This window comes from Harpia harpyja, chromosome 1 (assembly GCF_026419915.1).
Source record: "Harpia harpyja isolate bHarHar1 chromosome 1, bHarHar1 primary haplotype, whole genome shotgun sequence".
NCBI lineage: Eukaryota > Metazoa > Chordata > Aves > Accipitriformes > Accipitridae > Harpia > Harpia harpyja.
Window position 1 is genome coordinate 33,431,104 of NC_068940.1, and position 19,246 is coordinate 33,450,349.

The window sequence follows — 19,246 nt, forward strand, 5'->3', positions numbered from 1 at the left end:
AGTGGGAGCAGTCTCATCGCTGCCAACGGCTTCTGAGAATCTCAGTTTTTATGTTGTGTGGGAAATTAAAAATTGGTTCCGTTTCTTTTGTGCAACTGGAACTATATTTGATGGAAATATATCACTTCCAAATCACATGACATTTTATAATTTAGTGGTTTTTTATTATTTAGTGGAGCTTTTTCCCACTCGTCCCACTGGTTACTATTCCCAAAGCATCACGGAAAATGGCAAAATCTCAAGGGCAGTATTTTTAGCTGAACTGGGCAATGGGAGTCCTTGATATTTGTCTGCAAAGTGTCAATGACCTTAAAATCCCAACCTCACTTACGATGGTTCTTCTTGAGTAAGTAACAAGGCCGGGCTGGCAAAATGAAATTCTTCAGTAATGCACCGACAAACTCAGAACCACAAAGCACCAAATCACCCCTCAGTTTGGATTTGAATGCATAACTAAATAAGGCCCTTGCTTTTATTTCTGCTAGAAGATTGTATTACTCCATTCTGCAATTATGGAAAAATGCAGAGCACAGGCGAGATTTAGTGTCTGAGTTTTTGCTGCAAGACTTATGTCAGTAGAAAGGCATTTGTGCTCCTGGGAATCGAAGTGAGATTCACCCATTTGTGGCAGGTGTTTTAAGCACTCAGCCTAACAATCTACCCACGCATGGCACTACAGCAATTCAACGACTAAATTAAATCTCTGAATATTAAATTAATGATGGAAATCTAAAATATTAATATATTCTAATTGAATATTCTCCGATAAATTATCTAGGCATTCTCAGCAATTTGATTTTACTTTCATTTCTTAAGGAACTTTCAGCTGCATAAATACAGCTATTAAAGCAATTCAAAAAGGGAACATTTTCTGCTCAGACAAGAGAACTCTAAACACAAAGAATCTAAAAATTTCTTTCATATGATTGATTAAATCATAGAGCCCAAGACAGCTGAATCATTAAATGACTGCTTTCCTTCAGTCCCTCTGGCTTTAGCAAGGACAATATAAATTCCCCATGGGTCTGAATACAAGGAAATACAATATGTATAATTACAGTATAGGCCTGAATGCTGTTGTAAGAGAATTTCAAATGAAGCATTTATGCTGTAGCTGCACTTTTCAATCCATAATGCTGTATGTGCGCTTGCATGTAAAGCCCATAAAGCACTGGGCATCTGCTTGCTTTGACCTAGATTCCCAAATGGTATACGCTGGTGGAGCCCCACCAGCTTTGGCAGAGATGCATGAATTTACATCAGGATCTGGCCTTCTATTTCTGAGAAACGCTGGAGATTAAGAATGACATCTTCATATGCCAGGGAGAATGCAAACAAAGGAATGTAGTTTGAGGAATATGTATATAGTGTGGTATATGTTTAGGCACCTGCTTTAAACGGCACATTTATAAGAAATTCCAGATGGATGTGTCAAGAAAGTAGCAATGTGTCATTTTCCCTTTCTCCCTTCATTCCAAGCGTGCCAAGTCCTGGTTTGGTAACACACACACAGAGGACAGAGCAATACCAGAGCCAAGACCGTGGCAACAAAAATGCTTAATGAATCACTTTCCTGCTAATCTTTCTCTCTTTGGTGTCAGGTTGGTTTGTGGCATGAAATCACAGTCAAGAGCCAAGAGCTGTTGCAATCTACATCCTTTAACCAGCTTTCAGAGAAAGGCTGTGCCTCTCCAGAGCAACACAACATGCACAACGTCCCGTTTCCTCTCCACCCTCTGGGCTTGCTCCTTCTTACCTGTGTCTGGCTGTCACAATAAAGACTAAATCGCCTAATTTCTGAATTTCAGCTGGTGATGCTCCCAGGGGTACCAAAGACAAGACGTACTGAGAGCCAGAACTAGCGAAATTTTTTTTTTTTTTTTTTTTTGTGGTTGGTAAGGCAAAAGAAACACCTGTTCCAGTGAAGAACAAGGAAGATCTAGGCCTATTTGTAATCAAGGCTGTCTGCGTCTCTCAGGAAAAGTAAGGTCTGATGTCCTTTGGGAAGCATTTGCAAGGCCTTTTCTCAACAAACCTTCTCTCACCACAGACAGATGCCATCTGTCTTGCAGCTGGGAGTTAATGGATTCTGAGCTGCCAATTTCACAGCAGTAAGCAATGTGGTTGATAGAGGAGGCATGAGGGATTTCCTACAATAAAACTATTTAAAACAGTGCAAAGGTGCATGCTGAAATAGCCATGATGAGCAAAGGACATGGCAATATTGAGGGCCCATGGTCCAAGCCGGCAGGGATTTCACAGCTCAGTATACCTAATGTGTATCTCCGACATGGGGATTTTAGACTTTTGGAGAACTGTCTCACTACACCTATTTCCTGTGCCAGGATGGGCTATGGCACACAAATAGGCTGTGGAGTTCTTGAGTGTGCTATCAACTCTTTTCATATTAAGTATCCAATTTCACCATACAGCTTAACATGTGCTAAAGCCACCCGTGAGTCCACTGCGGGGTTTTCTAGTGCGCTGAGAAGAGCGCTCTGCTCCATTAACATGCACGGTGCTGCACAAAACCCAACCAATCAACGACACCTCTGCTAAGAAGCAACGCAAGAGTCTTCAGGTATATTATAGTCTGCCAACTTTTCAAACCACTTCAGGACTTTCTGATTAAATTTACATAAAAGGCATTCTTCCCTCTTATTCCCTGTTATACACATTAGATTATTTCTAGTATTCTTGTGTCTGAGATTACCAGCGCTCGGATATGAGAGAGCATGCTGTGCCTGTAGCACGCAATCAAGGCAGTTTGTAAGAGCACCAAGATCCTGTCTCGGTCATCCTCAGTGGATTTTCATGCCGGTGTAACGAGAATGAACAAGTTGTTTATTTATCCTAGGAGATCTAATGGGCAAATACCACATTTTTCAGTTCCAAGTTTAATAAAAGCAAACTGGAAAAATTAGGGTCTATGCAGATGAAGTTAGAGACAGGCGGCTCATAAGAGCTCTAGAAAGGTCCTGGAGACGAAGTTGGAAGTTTGGAGTGTTCGCAAAGGTGAATACGGCTGCAGTCGTTGATAGAGGAGCCCGCTATCTAAGCATGCCATGACCAAAGGCTGGTCCTGCACAAGACCATCGGTCTTTTAAATGAATGATTTTCATGCAGCCCAGTGAGATGGGCCAAGACTTCAGCCTTGAAAACTGACTCAAGTTTCCTATTAGAAGAAGCTAGAGACTTCCACATGGATCCAAAACTGAGATGCTTTTTGAAGTTCAAAAGAGGATGAAATACAAGATTAGCTAATAGATAATTAGATAATAGATAATTAAGAATTAGTTACACATGTAGCTAAAAAGGATGAGTCAGTGAGAAAATAGATGGTACTCAGCAAGGGTGCAACTAATATTATCTTAGTTGATCAGTGTGCCTGCATGAGTCATTTGCTTAGAGAAGGAGGGGGATATCATATTGGTTTTGTATTTTTAATAGGCATTTTTATGGACCTCATAGTTATAATAATGAGAGTACCTGACAATTAGTAATGAAATTATCCTCACTACAGTAAAATATTTCACAGCATGTAAAATATTATTCCTAATACAAAGGTGGAAGTGAAGCACAAGGAAATTAAACCCAAGATTTTCATAAATGTTTGTAAAATAAATAAGCATATATCAATAAAATTTGATAACTGTTTTCTCAGCTCAAAGACAAAACTAGAATTTGCAAGACATTTTTTATACCAATAAAAATTATTTTTAGCTTATACGTCAGATGTTTATTTAAACGCTTTGAAGAATAAGTAAATCTTTTCAGCAGCCAAAGCTAATCAGAAATTCCTATTATTATTTTTTTACATATTATTTTTCTGAAATACATTTCCTAGTTAGTGTGGCTGATGCGTATGAACAGACATGGATGTTCCTTTGAAAGAAAACCCCCTGTAATTAACAGGGTTTTTTTGGCAGGGATAACGTTGTGATGTCTTCCTTTTTTCTTTTTTTCTAAAAACTTTTTCATTTAATGTATTTTATCAGAATGAAATGGTTTAATGAGCAGAGAATTACAGTTGATCTCAGCTGAACCAGATAGGGCTCCATTTCGAGGTATGTGGCTCCCATCAAGCTGCATTCACCTTTGCTATGATTTAAACTTCATTCAGGCACAGCCTTGCTAAAAATACTGACAAGTAACTAATCAACTTCCATAAAATGGAATTTTTACCTTCACAATAGGAAGCAGGAGTAGGAGGGAACCCGAAAGATTTGCCTATGCATTTCAAATTAGTCTGACCTATAAAAACGCAAACAGCAAGTGGTACTATGAAAATGTACTTCTGGTAGGGCTTTTTGGTTTTTTTATATTCAGATTTTTCATGCTGTCCCCTCCTCTCCTTGGAGGTAACCAGAATCAAAGATAGCATAATGGAGGCACTGGTTTCCATTAGTTATACCTATAAAACGTAAGCTCTCTGGACCAAAAAAAGTTCAGTGTCCAGGAACTAGCGTTAGGTTTGAACGCTTTATATAAAGTAGCAGAGAAAACTGTGACAGGCTTCTTTCTGTACAAATGGGATCTGAGCTGTAACTTCCCATGTGCACTTCTAGCTCCAGTTTGTGAGCAGATGGACACAAAAATATTCAGTGCCCAGTGAGCAAAAGCATGAGATATCAGATCAAAACTGTTACCTAGATCTAGGAGACAGCAGAATGCTCCGGGGCAATCTGAAGATTATATGGATGGAAATAATCAGATAGTGCTGGTCTTTGAAGACGTTGATTTGTCCTATTCTGGATAATTAAAGAGCAAAGTCTAACAGGGGAAGCTGTAACTCCTGCTAGGAATCACCCAAGCTTCACATTCAGGGGCCAGCAAACGGGCCAGATGCTGCAGAAGAGCAGAAACTCAACTCAAGCCTGAAACATCAGGGGTCTCACGCTTAATCAAGTTGCACTCTTTGTACAATCTTCCCTGTCATTACAATACTTTCTGTATGTCAGGTGAAAAGGAAAGCAGCCCTTTGTAAGCCATTTCTTTCTTTCCCACCCCATTTTTTACTTCATTTTCAGCATTTCCTCTAGCATCTGTATTTAAAAACTGCAATGGAATATATCGCTGAAAATCTGCAATGGAATATATCGCTGAGCTCTGTGTTTCCATCAGCTAGGTTATCTTTCCAAGGTTACTGGTAGTTTAAGTGATGAATATCAATTCTTCTGTACCTATATAAAATTTATTATTTGTCACTTTCATTAATACTGGAGTTTTGCATTCTTGAGTCCTTCTGTTTCATCTCCAGGCTGTGGGGGAAAAAGTGCCACAGAGATTTCAGTCCTTATAAATCAAGTCCTCTCGCTGTCTAGTCAAAGCTCAAAAGAAATCAGCAGGGAGTGGGACAGGGTGTAAGTTCATTTTGCAAGTACTTTGCTTATTTTTCACAGGAATGCAGGAATTAATCTAAATTATTAATCTGATTTAGGAAGATATTTTTGACACAGCAGGTTATTCTCCTCTTCAGACATTTATTCAACTTAGTAGGGCTACATGTTAATGGGTCACTCCATACCCAGCACTCCTGACCACACAAAGACTCCTTGGCTTCCCTCCCTGTTTTTCCAGGACAGACATAAAAATATTGGGCACCTGCTACTTTTTTATTCCTTGTCGTACTTCCCTAATTGCACAAAGAAATGACACCAACAATTCAAGTTTACCCAATACTTGTTGAATGGGAAACATGCACCTTCAGTCATTGCATGAGTCACTTCAAAGTTCACCTGAACTTCTAAAGGACTCAGCAAGCTCCTTTCTTCCTCGAGACGTGGGTTGTGCAGAAGAGTATCAGCTAATCAGTATGAAACAGGTAATGATGACAACTCATTTGAATCCAGGCACTGTTTCAAGATGATTAGGTAAACTTCCTGAGAAAGGATGCCAATGACATACCACTGTTGCTCAAAATAAGTTCTGAAATTTTATAATTGTCGCCATTTTCTTCCAAAAGAAGAGCTGAAAAAGTCTGCCAGGGAATTCTTTTTTTACAGCTAATCTCTCCACTGCTCCAAAACCTGAAACCAGCACCCACAAGAGGAATAGCAACATGTATTTGTATTTTGCTAACGCTTACCAACAGCAATAATACAGCAACCAAATGTGTCTGTCAAAGGCCCCTTTTCCCTTCTTTTACTTTTCCTGTCATCCAATAATCATCACAGAAAACCACATGGGTAAACTTGATCTCAGAGATCAACCTTGTAAAGAAAGAAACTAGCAACATACAGAGGACGAAGGATCCATCTGCAGCAGCGGCAGGCAGCCAACCTCCTTGAGCCCCGCCACGCATCTGTACTCCGGCTCTGCGAAGGAAGGGAAGGATGCAGCACCCCCTCGTCGCTGGGTGTCACCAAGCCCAGCTTTACACCTGCAGCCGTTTTCTGGATGAGAGTGTGGGCAAAGTGCCATCTTGGCAGCAACGCCAGCGTCTCTTGAGGGACTGGCTGGAAGGAGGCGATTAGGCTGCCGTTCAGCTGGGGGAGGGAAAACTGGGGCAAGTCGCTTTGGAAAAGACGCGTTTTAGCAGTGTGTAAAAGGCAACTTTTCTCGCATGAGGAAGGAAGAGCAGAGAGCCTGTGCTTTGAGCCAGACTTCCCATGGCCATGAGCTTGGACCACACCTACTACTTCACTAGACCCACTGCAAGATTACCATGATTATTATTATTTCTGTTTCTTTTTTTAACTTACCCGAACCAGCTGCTGCGGAAAGGGTCCTCTGGAGTTTTCTGGCACATTGATTGGTGGGATGACCCAGTCTCGCTTTTGCCGCCGCAGGCCATTAGCGCTCTGATGCTGGCGCCATGGGAGCAGAGTGTCGCTTTGCTGCTGCGCCAGTTCTCCAGGCACGGTCTTCCTTCCTTTCGGCTGTTTTGGAAACAAGAAAGCAAAACCAGTTAGCTTCTTTCTCGCTTCTTAGGACTTCTCCCAACAGCGGCGCTTCCCTGCGTGCAAATGGTCGCATGTAACTGTGAAAATTATTGTTATTAACATGATATATTTCTGCATCACAAAGACACAGTATGCTTTACTGGCAACTCTGCTACCAGTTCATTTTCACAAATATATGGAGCTGTCACTCTCAAATCAAGATGCCTCCCAGAATATATCGTCTTCATTACACCAGCTGCAGGGAGATTTAGCAGCACATTGGAGTAAAGAAGTTTCTGCAAATTTCTAACAAATGTAACCTACCAGAACACAAAAAAAGGGAGAGAATTCCTTTACAGCCTATGTCATGGGTCCAGTTTTATAGTATGGAGTTACCCTGCTCCTTGGCATTAGCAGGGTTACAGTAACCTGCAGTCTGTGGTTCTGCAGACGTATCCTGCCAAACCAAACAAACCACAACCAGAGGGAGAGTCAGCTCCATGTCTGCAAAGGTGAATTAGTTCAACTTCTTAGTGCTTCGTGAGGAATGACCTTTTTATAAGAGCGGGGTTTTGAACACAAATCCCAAATACGCATCTCCCCGCACAGCCTGGGAAGTGTAACACATACCAGTCAGTAAACAGTTTTCATTATTTCGGGTGCCTCTGAGTCCTTCTTTGTGATTTTTTTTAAACTACGGATTCTGCCGTTGTGGTTTAAGCCCAGCCGGCAACAAAGCACCACGAGGTCACTCACTCACTCCTCCTCCCCGGTGGGATGGGGAGCAGAAAAGAGAAAGAAAAGCTCCTGGGCTGACACAAGGACAGGGAGGGATCACTCACCAGTTATGGTCACGGGCAAAAAACAGACTCGGCTTGGGGAAAAAAAACAGAATCAATTTGATTTGTTACCAAAGAAATCAAACCAGGATAATGAGAAGTAAAGCCAAATCTTAAAACACCTTCCCACCAACTCCTTCCCAAGCTCAACTCCACTCCCAATTTTCTCTCCCTCCTCCCCCCAGTGGCGCAGGGGGACAGGGAATGGGGGTTAGGGTCAGTTCATCAGACTTTGTCTCTGCCGCTCATTCCTCCTCACTCTTCCCCTGCTCCAGCGTGGGGTCCCTCCCACGGGAGACAGTCCTCCACGACCTTCTCCAATGTGAGTCCTTCCCACGGGCTGCAGTCCCTCATGAACTGCTCCAGTGTTCTTTCTGCGGGCTGCAGTCCTTCAGGCACAGACTGCTCCAGCGTGGGCTTTCCCACGGAGTCCCGGCCATCTTGGGGGGCATCCAACTGCTCCGGCGTGGGCTCCTCTCTCCCCGGGCTGCAGGTGGGCATCTGCTCCCCCGCTCCCCTCCATGGGCTGCGGGAGGACAGTCTGCCGTCTCACCATGGGCTGCAGGGGCATCCCCTGCTCCAGCACACCTCCTCCTCCTCCTTCACTGACCTTGGAATCTGCAGAGGGTTTTCTCTCACATCCCACTCTGCTCTCCGCTGCAGGTTTCCCCCTTAAATCTGTTCTCCCAGAGGCGCTACCGGCATCGCTGATGGGCTTGGCCTGGGCCAGAGGTGGGTTCCACTTGGAGCCGGGGAAGCTTCTAGCAGCTTCTCACAGGATCTCGCCCTGCTGCCCCTTACCTGCTACCAAAACCCCGTCATACAACCCCAAAACTCTGCCCGTGGCACACTTTGGTGTTGGAAACATTAAAACGCTGTGGCATAAAAATGGAAACGGTGGGACCATGGTTTGGACTTAAAGAGACTGGTTTATTATTAGAAAATTTCTGCCTTACAGAATGATGCATCAATGAAATGTAGGTTTGGAGAGGCTCTTCAGAGGTTAGCCAGTCCCAATACTTAAACACTCTGTGGCCTTCTAGGATTCCAGGCATTACTTCTGGAAAGTCTGCAGAAAAGATAACTAACAAAGACAAGCTTTTTTTACCATACGGTGACCTGCACTCCCATCAGAAAATGTTTACATTTTCGTAAATCAGAAAGATTGCAAACCACATTCTCTTCACTTGAGGTGAGATCCAGTGGGGATATTATTCTCTGAATTTTACAGTTTTCAGCTATTTTTCTCAAGAACCCCCCAGCCAAAAGCCAATGCCCCAAAACCCAAGAACACCATAGGAAAAACCATCAAAGTATTTTCTGAGGCTCCTGCAATTTTAAGCCACGCTCACTTTTTGTCTTACTCCAAATGTACAAACTCAAACATCCTACAAACATTTGCAAGCAGTTATCTGTAGGCACTGATTTCAGTGGGAATCATTGCTTCGGGGTTTATAGTTTATAAATCCATCTATTAGCACATTTTAATTCTTGATATGGAAGTGCAACGAAGCCGGCAGTCACCTCAAAATTATATAATATATGAAAACTAAACGGTATGTGGAACCGAGTGGTGGCTCCAAAGCTGTGTGGACCTTTTGGATGCCGAGAGTTGGGCACAGCAGCAAGGAGGCCATTCTCACAGCTTGATCGTGGCTCCGATCTGTGTTACCTGGGGAGGGCAGACATCCACTGGCTGCAATGGTTGGAAGCGTTTGTGCAAAAATGCAGCTATTTTTACTGCAGACCTTAAAAATGAGCCAGCTCCAGAGCTGAAATTTCACAGAACAGACAAATACAGTCTTTTTCAGTCACACACATAGCCACTTTTCTCAAATCCTCTCTCACTAACTCATGCCACCAAGGTGACTGCTGTTTTGTGTTTGCCTGAATGCTGTTTTATACACCTTCAACAAGCGTCATCACTAAGCTGCTGCAAGATCACTACACCACTGTTCAATATTTAGATGTTGTTCTAAAAATACTCACTTAAGTGTGTAATGACCAAACAAACAGAATCATGATGTGGCAGCGAGAGACTTTCTTGGGATATTCAGGATATTGGTAGGTACTGTTGAGCTCATCCTTCCTATGGGATGCAATATGCTACAGCTGATAGACTTTTCATCTAAAAAGGGTTTTGTCACCAGAAAGGTATCTTTTCTGAACACTGATGAAAACAATGTTATCTAAAGAAGATACCCAGAAATGAATGTCAACACGAAATAGGACTACCAGACATGAGCTACAGAAAAGTGGATATCCCCCTTTTTTTTTAATTGGCTTGAGATTCCCAAAAGGTGATCCTTTGAGAGCAGGTATTTGGATCAGTTTATATAATTGGCAAGTGAGCATAGGGACAGATTATGAAAGGGTGGTCAAATAATTTGTGCTCTGCTTAGTTTACACAGTGGAATGAGTCTGAACTAAAGACAGACTTGAGAATTAACACGAATCCCAAAGCTCTATGTATACTGAAATAATTAGTGTCAGCTCAGCAAGGCAGTACCAGCCTTTTTAGTCTTTATGAAATATTTGCTGGCAGGTGACTAGACAGTGACTAGCTTGCTTGTCACTCTTGATGATGTTTTCCTACATTAGAATAAATCATCAACATGACTCTGAATTTGGTATGTAGAATTTCAAAAGCGTCTTGCAACAACAATTTTTTTTTTTTAAACAGCAGCTCTTTTTTATCTTCATTTGTTGACAATGCATTCTCATGACCTTAATTTCTCTGCTGTTGTTTAAATACGTTGTACATGTTTTCTGCTGTTTAAAAGCTGTGAGACAAATGCAGTAACAAAGTCTGGTGGGTACAAATGCCAGAACTATTCAGATCTCTGACTGAAACATCCAGGAACATCTCTGGAATAACAGCAACGACTAACTGTGAGCCCCAGAAAACTCTCCTGTACTTTCAAGTTTGTAAGGATCTAAAGTTCAACTCAAAAGCAGAATGTGACACCAAATTAAATTAATTATAAAATACAGTTTCCAATTCTGTTTTTGCTGAGTAACAGTTTTCACTAAGATAACAACTGCTCTTTCTCTCATGGCCTTACTGGCCATATGCCTTCCAGAATCTCAGGCAGACATTTTCAAAAGATAAAATATTCCTCTACCTTTTGTAGTGTCATCAGAACACAATCTGCCCATAGTCCTCACAATCAAATCGAGCGCCTCTAGTGCTACTGCTTTAGGGTGGTTTCCCTCCCGTTGCTTTTGTGAGGTGCCATCACCCTCTTATGTATGGCGAAAGGATGATGGGCGTTTGCAGCAAAACACAGAAGCCAGCCCATGAAACACGTGCCCAGTGGAAAATTAAATCCACTCTCCATTCTGAAAATTACTTGGTGACATTTCTAATTTGTTACAACAGGATCAAACACCAAACATGGAACATGTAAGCGTGGTCTTTGGCAACACACAGACATTTAAATAAGGACATAAAATAGTCAGATAATTCAGTAATTATGCCTGTCTATTACTTTAGGACATTGATAAGCTAGAGAAATACAGCTGAACCAAACCAGATTAAAACCTTCAAGTTCAAGGAGAAAAAGTGATTACAAAGTGTGCGATGAAGAAAAACAACAGGAGAAAAGACCATGCTGGGATCTAAATTTGTTATGAATTTGGATTCAGTATGATCTAATGCCTTAGTGTTCGTATTAGGGCAGAATTTTTTAGAGCTTGCTAATGAAGTGATGCAAAGCATGCTATGCTAGCTGTAGTATTTAAAGCCTACATTCTGCAAACCTGGGATCAACGCTTTGCTCTGAGCTGTCCAGTGTCTCTTCCAATGGGCTTGTGGCCCACAACTGAGACATACGAATGCACAACGCCAATGTGGGCAAATCATAATGCAGCCATTGCCTCTTCTCCTAATAAAATGCTTCTTTCTCTGCAAAGTGCACCTACAATATTTGTGGTGAACAGTTGTAGGACAGGGGAGGTGTCTCTCAGAGACCATCCTCCCTGAGTTTGATCTGGAATTCACACTGACGAGCTGAGGATTAACTGCAGTACAGCGTGGCAGAATCTACCCTACGATTCCCCCTGCCACTCTTTTGGGTTTTGGGGGGCTATCAAAGTCAATTAAAAACATACTACACCAACTAGAAACCTTTCACTGAGATGACAGGTCAAGCTCTCGGAAAGCAATGAGAGGTTGAAGGAGGCACAGTCTCATCCGTAAGTATTGTGCAAAGATCTTTCTTTTCAAAGGTTGCTCCACAGAAGGTGTACAGCTTTCTTGAACATGTAGCTAAACTCCTATGGACTGTAAGACTTTAAAACCAAAGAGATTTAGGAAACCTTACACCAAACTGGAGAGGTTGTATGGTTCTCCAGCTAACTCCATTTACACCATGGCGTTGAGAGCTCAGGGAGATTCCTTGCCTGCATTTAGCGCTGGCAATAAAAGATAAGTCAGAATAGCCATCTAGGTAGTCTATAAGCTCCTGCCAGTGGTTAATGCGTGGCTTGTCAGCCTTTCATTTGTTGGGAGACTCAGACTAAACTCAACCCCTACTCACAAAAGAGGTCGAAGAATAATTCACTGAAAGAACAGGACACATGGGATCCCTATAGCCCCTCAAGCCCTATCCTGCTTGTGAAAAGAAGGCTGCGAGCCACTGACTTTTCACCAGTCCACAAATAAAACCAGTGAGTGTGAAGAAATACCAGCTTTCACCTTCCGCTACACTTAGCAGTAGCCAGTCTCGCCAGCTGGCACGTCTCTCCTCCCAGCCAACCTGCCTTTGATATCCGTCAGCCTCTGGCTACAGCGACATCTGGAAGTTATTATCCAGCAGAGCGTATCACAAACCCATTTACATAATATAATATCATATTTTGTGTTCCTGCTTAGCTGAACATTTTGGATCACTCTAATGTTTGGGTAAATAAGCCACCATTCTCTGCATATAAATAACAGTGTGTCTTAGGGTATGTTTGTTGGAGATTATTAATTTTATAGGGCTCAACCTGCAAAACGAAATGCTCAAGATTCAGCACTAAAATATATTATTCTTGCACTTGGAATAAAAAGTACCTGCAATTGGAGGAGAGGTAATAAGGCTTTTATTTCCCAAGTATCAAAATTATTTATGATTTAACCTGTCTTTTATTTATATGCCAGTCTTATGATTTTCATAGGATCTTTAACACTTTGCACTAGACATTTTTCAGGAAAGAAATAATACTTGACTTGCTCTGTTTCTAGTGTTACTCCTAGGGTTTAACTGAGGCAACGTGGTTTTAATATATTTTTATCAATACAAGAGGATACAAAGCCACCTTTAGTCCATTGCTCAAACATTTCTCTTCATCTCCTATATCAATACACATTTTGAAAACTGGTACCATTTTCTACCAAGGAAAAAAATCTATTTAAAAATATTTAATCTGAAGCATTTTTGCTTGTTTCCATGGTAGCTGCGGAAAGGACAGGAGAAAATGGTATTTACCAAACAGAAAATAAGACAATGAAAATATAGCTTAGTTCTTCAACAAAGGGAACATGAGAGCACTGCAAAATAAACATTTGCATGAATTCTGTTCTAAGGAGACAACATTTTGCTGGCATCAGGGATGGCAGCGGAGGACGAATGAGCCCTTTTTTCCCAAAATGCACCATTTCCCCAGTTTTTGATCTTTTAGCAGAGAGAGATATTTCATTTTGTGTTCTCATACAGCATAATGAAAGGGTTGCAGAACAAACAGCAAATTTATTTATTTTAGGGTAATTGATTCTTTTTTATTTAGGTCATTGCTGAATTCACCAAAGTTGGAGACAGGAAAAAAATAGTTTTAAGAAGATCAGGCTTTTTATTTTAGACTTCCATTTATTGCAGTCATTCTATGTGAAGGTATTCTTTAGGAACTGCACGGGCAAGGAATCCCTAATCTGTTTTTCTCCTTATCCACCTTCTAGAAATCTGTTATGACTATCTATATTAGCTCTATTTACTAATAGTTGTAAGCTGTGGTAAATTTAATCAAAGATAGCTTCATGTCACGTCCCATTACCATCATGGCATAAATTGCTATTCATGAATGATTTGTGTCAAAGTGCTCTGAAAACTAGTGTTTTAGCAGCAAGATGTTCCAATGTGCACAGTTCTTCAGTAAGGGCATTAAATTAATGTGTTTGCAGAGAAGCCACTAATTGACAATGAGACGTGATTTTGGCAGTAGACTTCCACTTTAAAGATAATGAACAGTGTTCAGATACAGAGAAGAACCCCCTCTGCTCCTAAAACTATACTAATAACTTCTGGTATAAACAGGAATAGGGGGAACCAATCCTGACATGATATTTCAAGTGCCAAATCAAGCTGTTTGATCATCACGACTTACAAAAGCAAACAGTGGAATCTCAGCGTTTGTGACCTTTATCAAATCTGGCTACATACAGTCAGGAATGTTATGTTTGGTTAGGAACTCATTAAACAAAATTACCTCTCCATTTATAGAAACCATACAATTACAGTATAAAACATTTTAATTAAATCAGCTAGTTAAGCAAAAATTCATTACTTTTTTTTTTTTATCAGCTAGCAGTGGGGCTGCATAGAGCAGTTCACATTAGAGTCAATTAGTAAGAAAAATTGTCAGATTTGGCAAGTGCATGAGCTTCCAGAACACATCAGCTGACAGGGAAGAAAAAGTTTGACTAAAATCTAACAGAGTTACTGCCCCCAGAGGAGGAGAATGAGCCACGTAAAATGCACACACATGCATCAGCCATGCCAAATGCCCCTCTCTCCCAAGGAGTCTGTGTCAAAGCTGAGCAACCGCCTGTATGTGCACTGTTCCTTGATAGCTGAAAAATGAGGCATGCATGCAAATTTAAGGTTGTTAGGTATCTGGCTGGCTTTGCAGGCTTTGGAAAATTTTATCCGATGTAACTAATAAAATGTGATCAGTGTGACTGAGGAATCAAAATGTTCCTTAGTGTTGTAGGGCTGCAGAGCAATAAAAAAGCTGAAGAAGAGTAACAGGTAAAACCAGGGAATTTTTAAATAGGGAGAACACAACACTCTGGCTTGTAAGTCAGGCAGGAGAAGATCCTTTCTTTACAAAAGATGTAGCAGGGCCCTGAGTGGGCAACTGTAATTAAATGCTAAGCTAAGTCTGGACTCTAGAGAAAAGAGACACCCACTAGCTCTGGGCATAACCCACAAGGTTGCCATAGAAGACTCTTATTTAAAAAACATAAAGACAATTTATTCTCTTTGATCAGAAAACCTAACAAGGCTAGTGGCCCAGATAAGGACCTTGTAGACGCAGACTGCAGAACACGGCATTTCAGGTGGCTGCTGACCAGGTGACCCCAGGTAAGAGATGATGTTGATTTGCCAGTACAATTTAATTGAAATTCAGAAATCACCTGAACTCACCCACGCCTTCTCTTTGTCTAAACATTTGGTAAATTACCAGTTTTAAGCTGAAATCTGCTAAGTCACCAGCACACTTCAATATGCTTTACTTTTGCACTGGCAGAATAAGGACACCTGCAGGCAACCCACACTCCCATTCATTACTGAGCAGACATGAAATGTGAAAGGTATCTCTAAGGTGAGGGAAGCTTCAGCTGGGGTGGACAGGCAGAGCTGTGTTGAAACTTATTCTGTGGTACCACACCGCACTGATGATTAGAGGCATCTCCTGGACTGCGCGCTGCTTTCGAGATTTCAAATGATGCTCTTCCTCTTCCATTGTCTGGAATACTCATGTACCAAAGCAGGTACATAAGAAATCCATCTGCCTTTGGCGGAATCTTTTATGGTCCCCACAGATTTCAAGCACCTGTGATACTCTTCTTGTCATTGTCAGGCTCTGAATATTGCAAGAGCCTCCAATGAACAGAAGATGACATCATCCACAAAGCACAGCTCTCGATGTACTTTTCTTTCTCATTTTAAGGCTTGAACATCTTATCCCAACGTGAAAAGTTCTGATGAGGCTGTTTCCTTGTAAAGCTCCCCACATCAACTTGACCTTTTCACATTCCCTTTGTAAGATCTAATCTTGCAGAGCTTCTTAGGTAGGATTGTTTAAGAAACATCTAAATTACTGTTGTACTCTACCTTCTAGTGTTTACAAAAAGACACTTCTACCTTCAAGTTAATGTCATTCTCATAATTGGAAGAAGCCATACACAATGGCTTCAGAACTACAAGTACTTTTCAAGAGCATGGCTATTAAATTACAGAATACTACATACTTGTTACCTGTTCAGATACCTATAGGACAGGAATAAAGGCGGTAGATCTTGTCATATACTATACAGTAAAAACCTCTACTGCAGCTTCATCTTACCTCTCTCATTCTGCACATATCTTGTCGAGAAAAATATATGAAATATCTGGGCTAGCAAGCTGAGTTCTTCCACCCAGAAAAAACTTCTAACAAATAATTAGAAAAATTGTTCCAAAACACATTTCTTTTGCTTCTAGAACTCCGCCTACTACAATTGCTCTTCATCACAGAAAGAAGCAGGAGCAAATTTAGCCCTTAACAAGCCTGTGAAAAATTTTAATCCAATTTTATTGTTCTAAAGCCATGAGGTTCAAAAGATACATGAATTAAAATAATTATAATGAATTAAATGTAACAATACTCCTTCTCTTCATGATGTTTGCAAGTAAAAAGATCACAAGAGATTTAAAAGATCACAAGCACCGCTGCTACTTTAGCACAAAGCAAAGGAATTCATTCTGGTACTTCTCCCCAGTGCTAGCGTGCGAGTTTGCCCTTTCAAGTTATCCTTTGGTTATTTCAAGATGCTCTTCAGAAAAGGCTGTTCTTCTTTTATTCCCCAATTCTGGAGTGCACCTAAGCAAATGCTTAAATATGAACAAGCGAACACATTCAGTTTATCTCCATTTGCATGATGAAATCTAAGCGTGTGTTTAAATGCTTTGCTGGACAGAGACAGTGTTTGAAATCCCACTCCTCACTGGCGGTAATGACAGCCCGCTCAGCCCACCCTGCCACGCTGGACGCCCGCACCTGGCTGGTTCTCCTCGCTCCTCCGTCTGGCAGTGCCGAGGGGGCAGAACGTGACGCAGTTGCACTACCACGAAGCACGTCCGGCAAGCAAGGACCTGGCCTCCAGAGGTTGGGAGGAACCGAAGCCCTTCTTCAGCCTGAGCTTGTAACTACCAAGCTGTCTCAGCTCGCTGGGCTAAAGAAAAGACAGGTGGACAGTCACAGCCCCTAAAAAAACATTTATTTTAATGGACGTGCCCGCATGAAGCAATTTTTGTCTTTACTCAAACTCATGTTTACAAGCAACTGTCAAAGCATTACCACAGCGATGAAGTTTTTTTTAGGAAATTCAGTCCAAAATATTTTCTGGAAGTGGCAGTCAGACTTCAGCAGTTAAGAACAAAGAACGTGAAACCGGAGGTCAAAGGCTTTGATCTTGCAAGGGCAAGGCACGTATCACAGGCAGGCAGTCTGCAGCAGTCCAAGGGTTTTGTTTTATCAGAAAAAAACTTATTTCCGTGCAGGCACTTCAATCCTTAGGACTTCTTTTTGTTTGAAGGAAGACAGACCTGGAGAGAATTTCACCTACGGATGATCCTTCTAGTACAGCTTTGAGCCTGACCCTTGGTAAGATGCTGACTACTTAAGAACTAAATGCAGCAAGTGCAGCACTCGGAAACTTCCCATAGTGGGCTGATTTTCCAAGGCAATGAGCACCTGTATGTCATATCTCATCTTGGCTTCAGTGCAAGGCAGTGTGATTCAACACACCTGAAAATCAGGCCAAGTAAATTCACATTTTCACAAACATGACTTTCATCTCATGCGAGGATTAAATGCTAAATGTTCAAATTCACTTAAGCATGAGGTCAGACAAGGTCACCTGACGCATCTTCATTAGACTGCCACAGTTAACGTGTCTCACTGGTAACAATTATATGATATTAATTTATTAGTCATCTGCTTTTTCATCTTTTCCACTGATCTGATTTGTTAAAACCCCAAACAATGTCTCACAAGTTACCTAAAGGAAACAGAAATCTCTGTATCTACCCTCACTGACTGTGATCAGTCAAGGCTTTGTTTCGCTGATGAGGATACAGAAATAAGAATGATGCCGGCTGCCATTTTACTGGACTTGGTTACTGCCTTGGATCCCCCCCAGAGGTAGTCAAACAGGACAGCGCCAGCGTAACAACCCAGTACTTAAAATGTGCGTAAATCTGGCCAGAAAAAGGGAGGATGATAAATACAGTCTCATTTCTTCAGCCCCTCTCTAGGGATAACACAGTTTGATGGGACAGACCCCATCATCCTGATGCCATATATAGTATCTCATCCCAATGCAGGGGAAGGAAGGAAAGGCAACAAATACAGCAGCTCTTTTTTTCCCATTTCTTCCAGGCTCACCCACTTGAGAGCAACAGGAAGACCAGCGGCACTGGAAGCACAACTCCCACTTAAGCTGTCATTTTCTTCCATCAAGGGAAGGCTACATCTTCATCGCTCCCAGGCCTCGCGCAGACCATCCTGGCGAGCACAATAACCGAGGTCATAAACAAGATCAGTGCTGAATAAGCCTTTCCTTGCCCTGAAACCTTTGTATTTGTGATCAGCAATAAAAGGCTGTACTGGAATTTAAAATCTCAGCCAGGTAAAATGCCAGAGATGATTACTTAAAAGCTGTAAATAAAAAAAACCTCTGGCTGTAAGAATCAAATTTTCACATTCATATTGTATGGCTGTGGACTGATACCTGGGTTATGAAAGAAGCCCAAAATAAGATGAGACATAATAAAACACAAGCTGGGCTAAAGCAAGGATTGATTTCTGACAGTAGTTCTCAGTGTTTTAAACGCTAGCTGCATACCCATATATTTGCAAGATTTTAATTGCACAATTCCCAGTGATTTAACATTGCAAAAATTTACATACTTCCATGCTCAGAATTTGAGAAGCTAAGACAATGAGAAACTTAGGTTGACATAAACATGATTCAAAGAAAACAATATTCTTTTTTCTAAAATAAGTCACTGGCAGCAGATTACTGGCATCCTACATGTATTGAATATATCTTGTATCTCCAAGCTCTTTTGCTGTGAATTCCTTTCTATGCTGTATTTCTATGATCCTGATTTTAACTCATGAGGGGAGAACTACAGAAAAATAGATAAACAAATACAGAAGAAAATTTGCCACATGTGCCTTAGCATGCTTGACACATACAAGCACTGAAAAAATAAAGAAAAGATCAATATGAAAGAGTGGGCCAGAACTTCAGATGGGACAAGCCAACACGGGGAGTGGAGGACGTCGATTAGCAAGGAGTGACGAGGAGGAGCTCGGACTCCACGGACACAGAGAATAGCGTGGGAAGTGAAGCACAAATGGCTATGTATCTGTTCACATACTTAGGAAGACTTGAGTTTCTGCAACTAAGAAATGGAAGACGCTCTGAAAACTGAAGTCTTCAGCAATATCACTGTTCACAAACAATCTTAATTTTTAGGCTTCTAGTTG

At 41.4% G+C, this 19,246-nt stretch overlaps 1 protein-coding gene across 1 annotated transcript in view; it reads right to left on the reverse strand.

The window, feature by feature from the left end:
- The window catches only part of CDH4 (cadherin 4), a 479,858-nt gene that overhangs the window by 163,074 nt on the left and 297,538 nt on the right, over positions 1-19,246 (reverse strand). Inside the window, exon 4 of the mRNA XM_052786208.1 lies at positions 6,705-6,881. Within this exon, the coding sequence (XP_052642168.1) occupies positions 6,705-6,881 (177 nt within the window). The remainder of the gene's footprint in view (positions 1-6,704; positions 6,882-19,246) is intronic.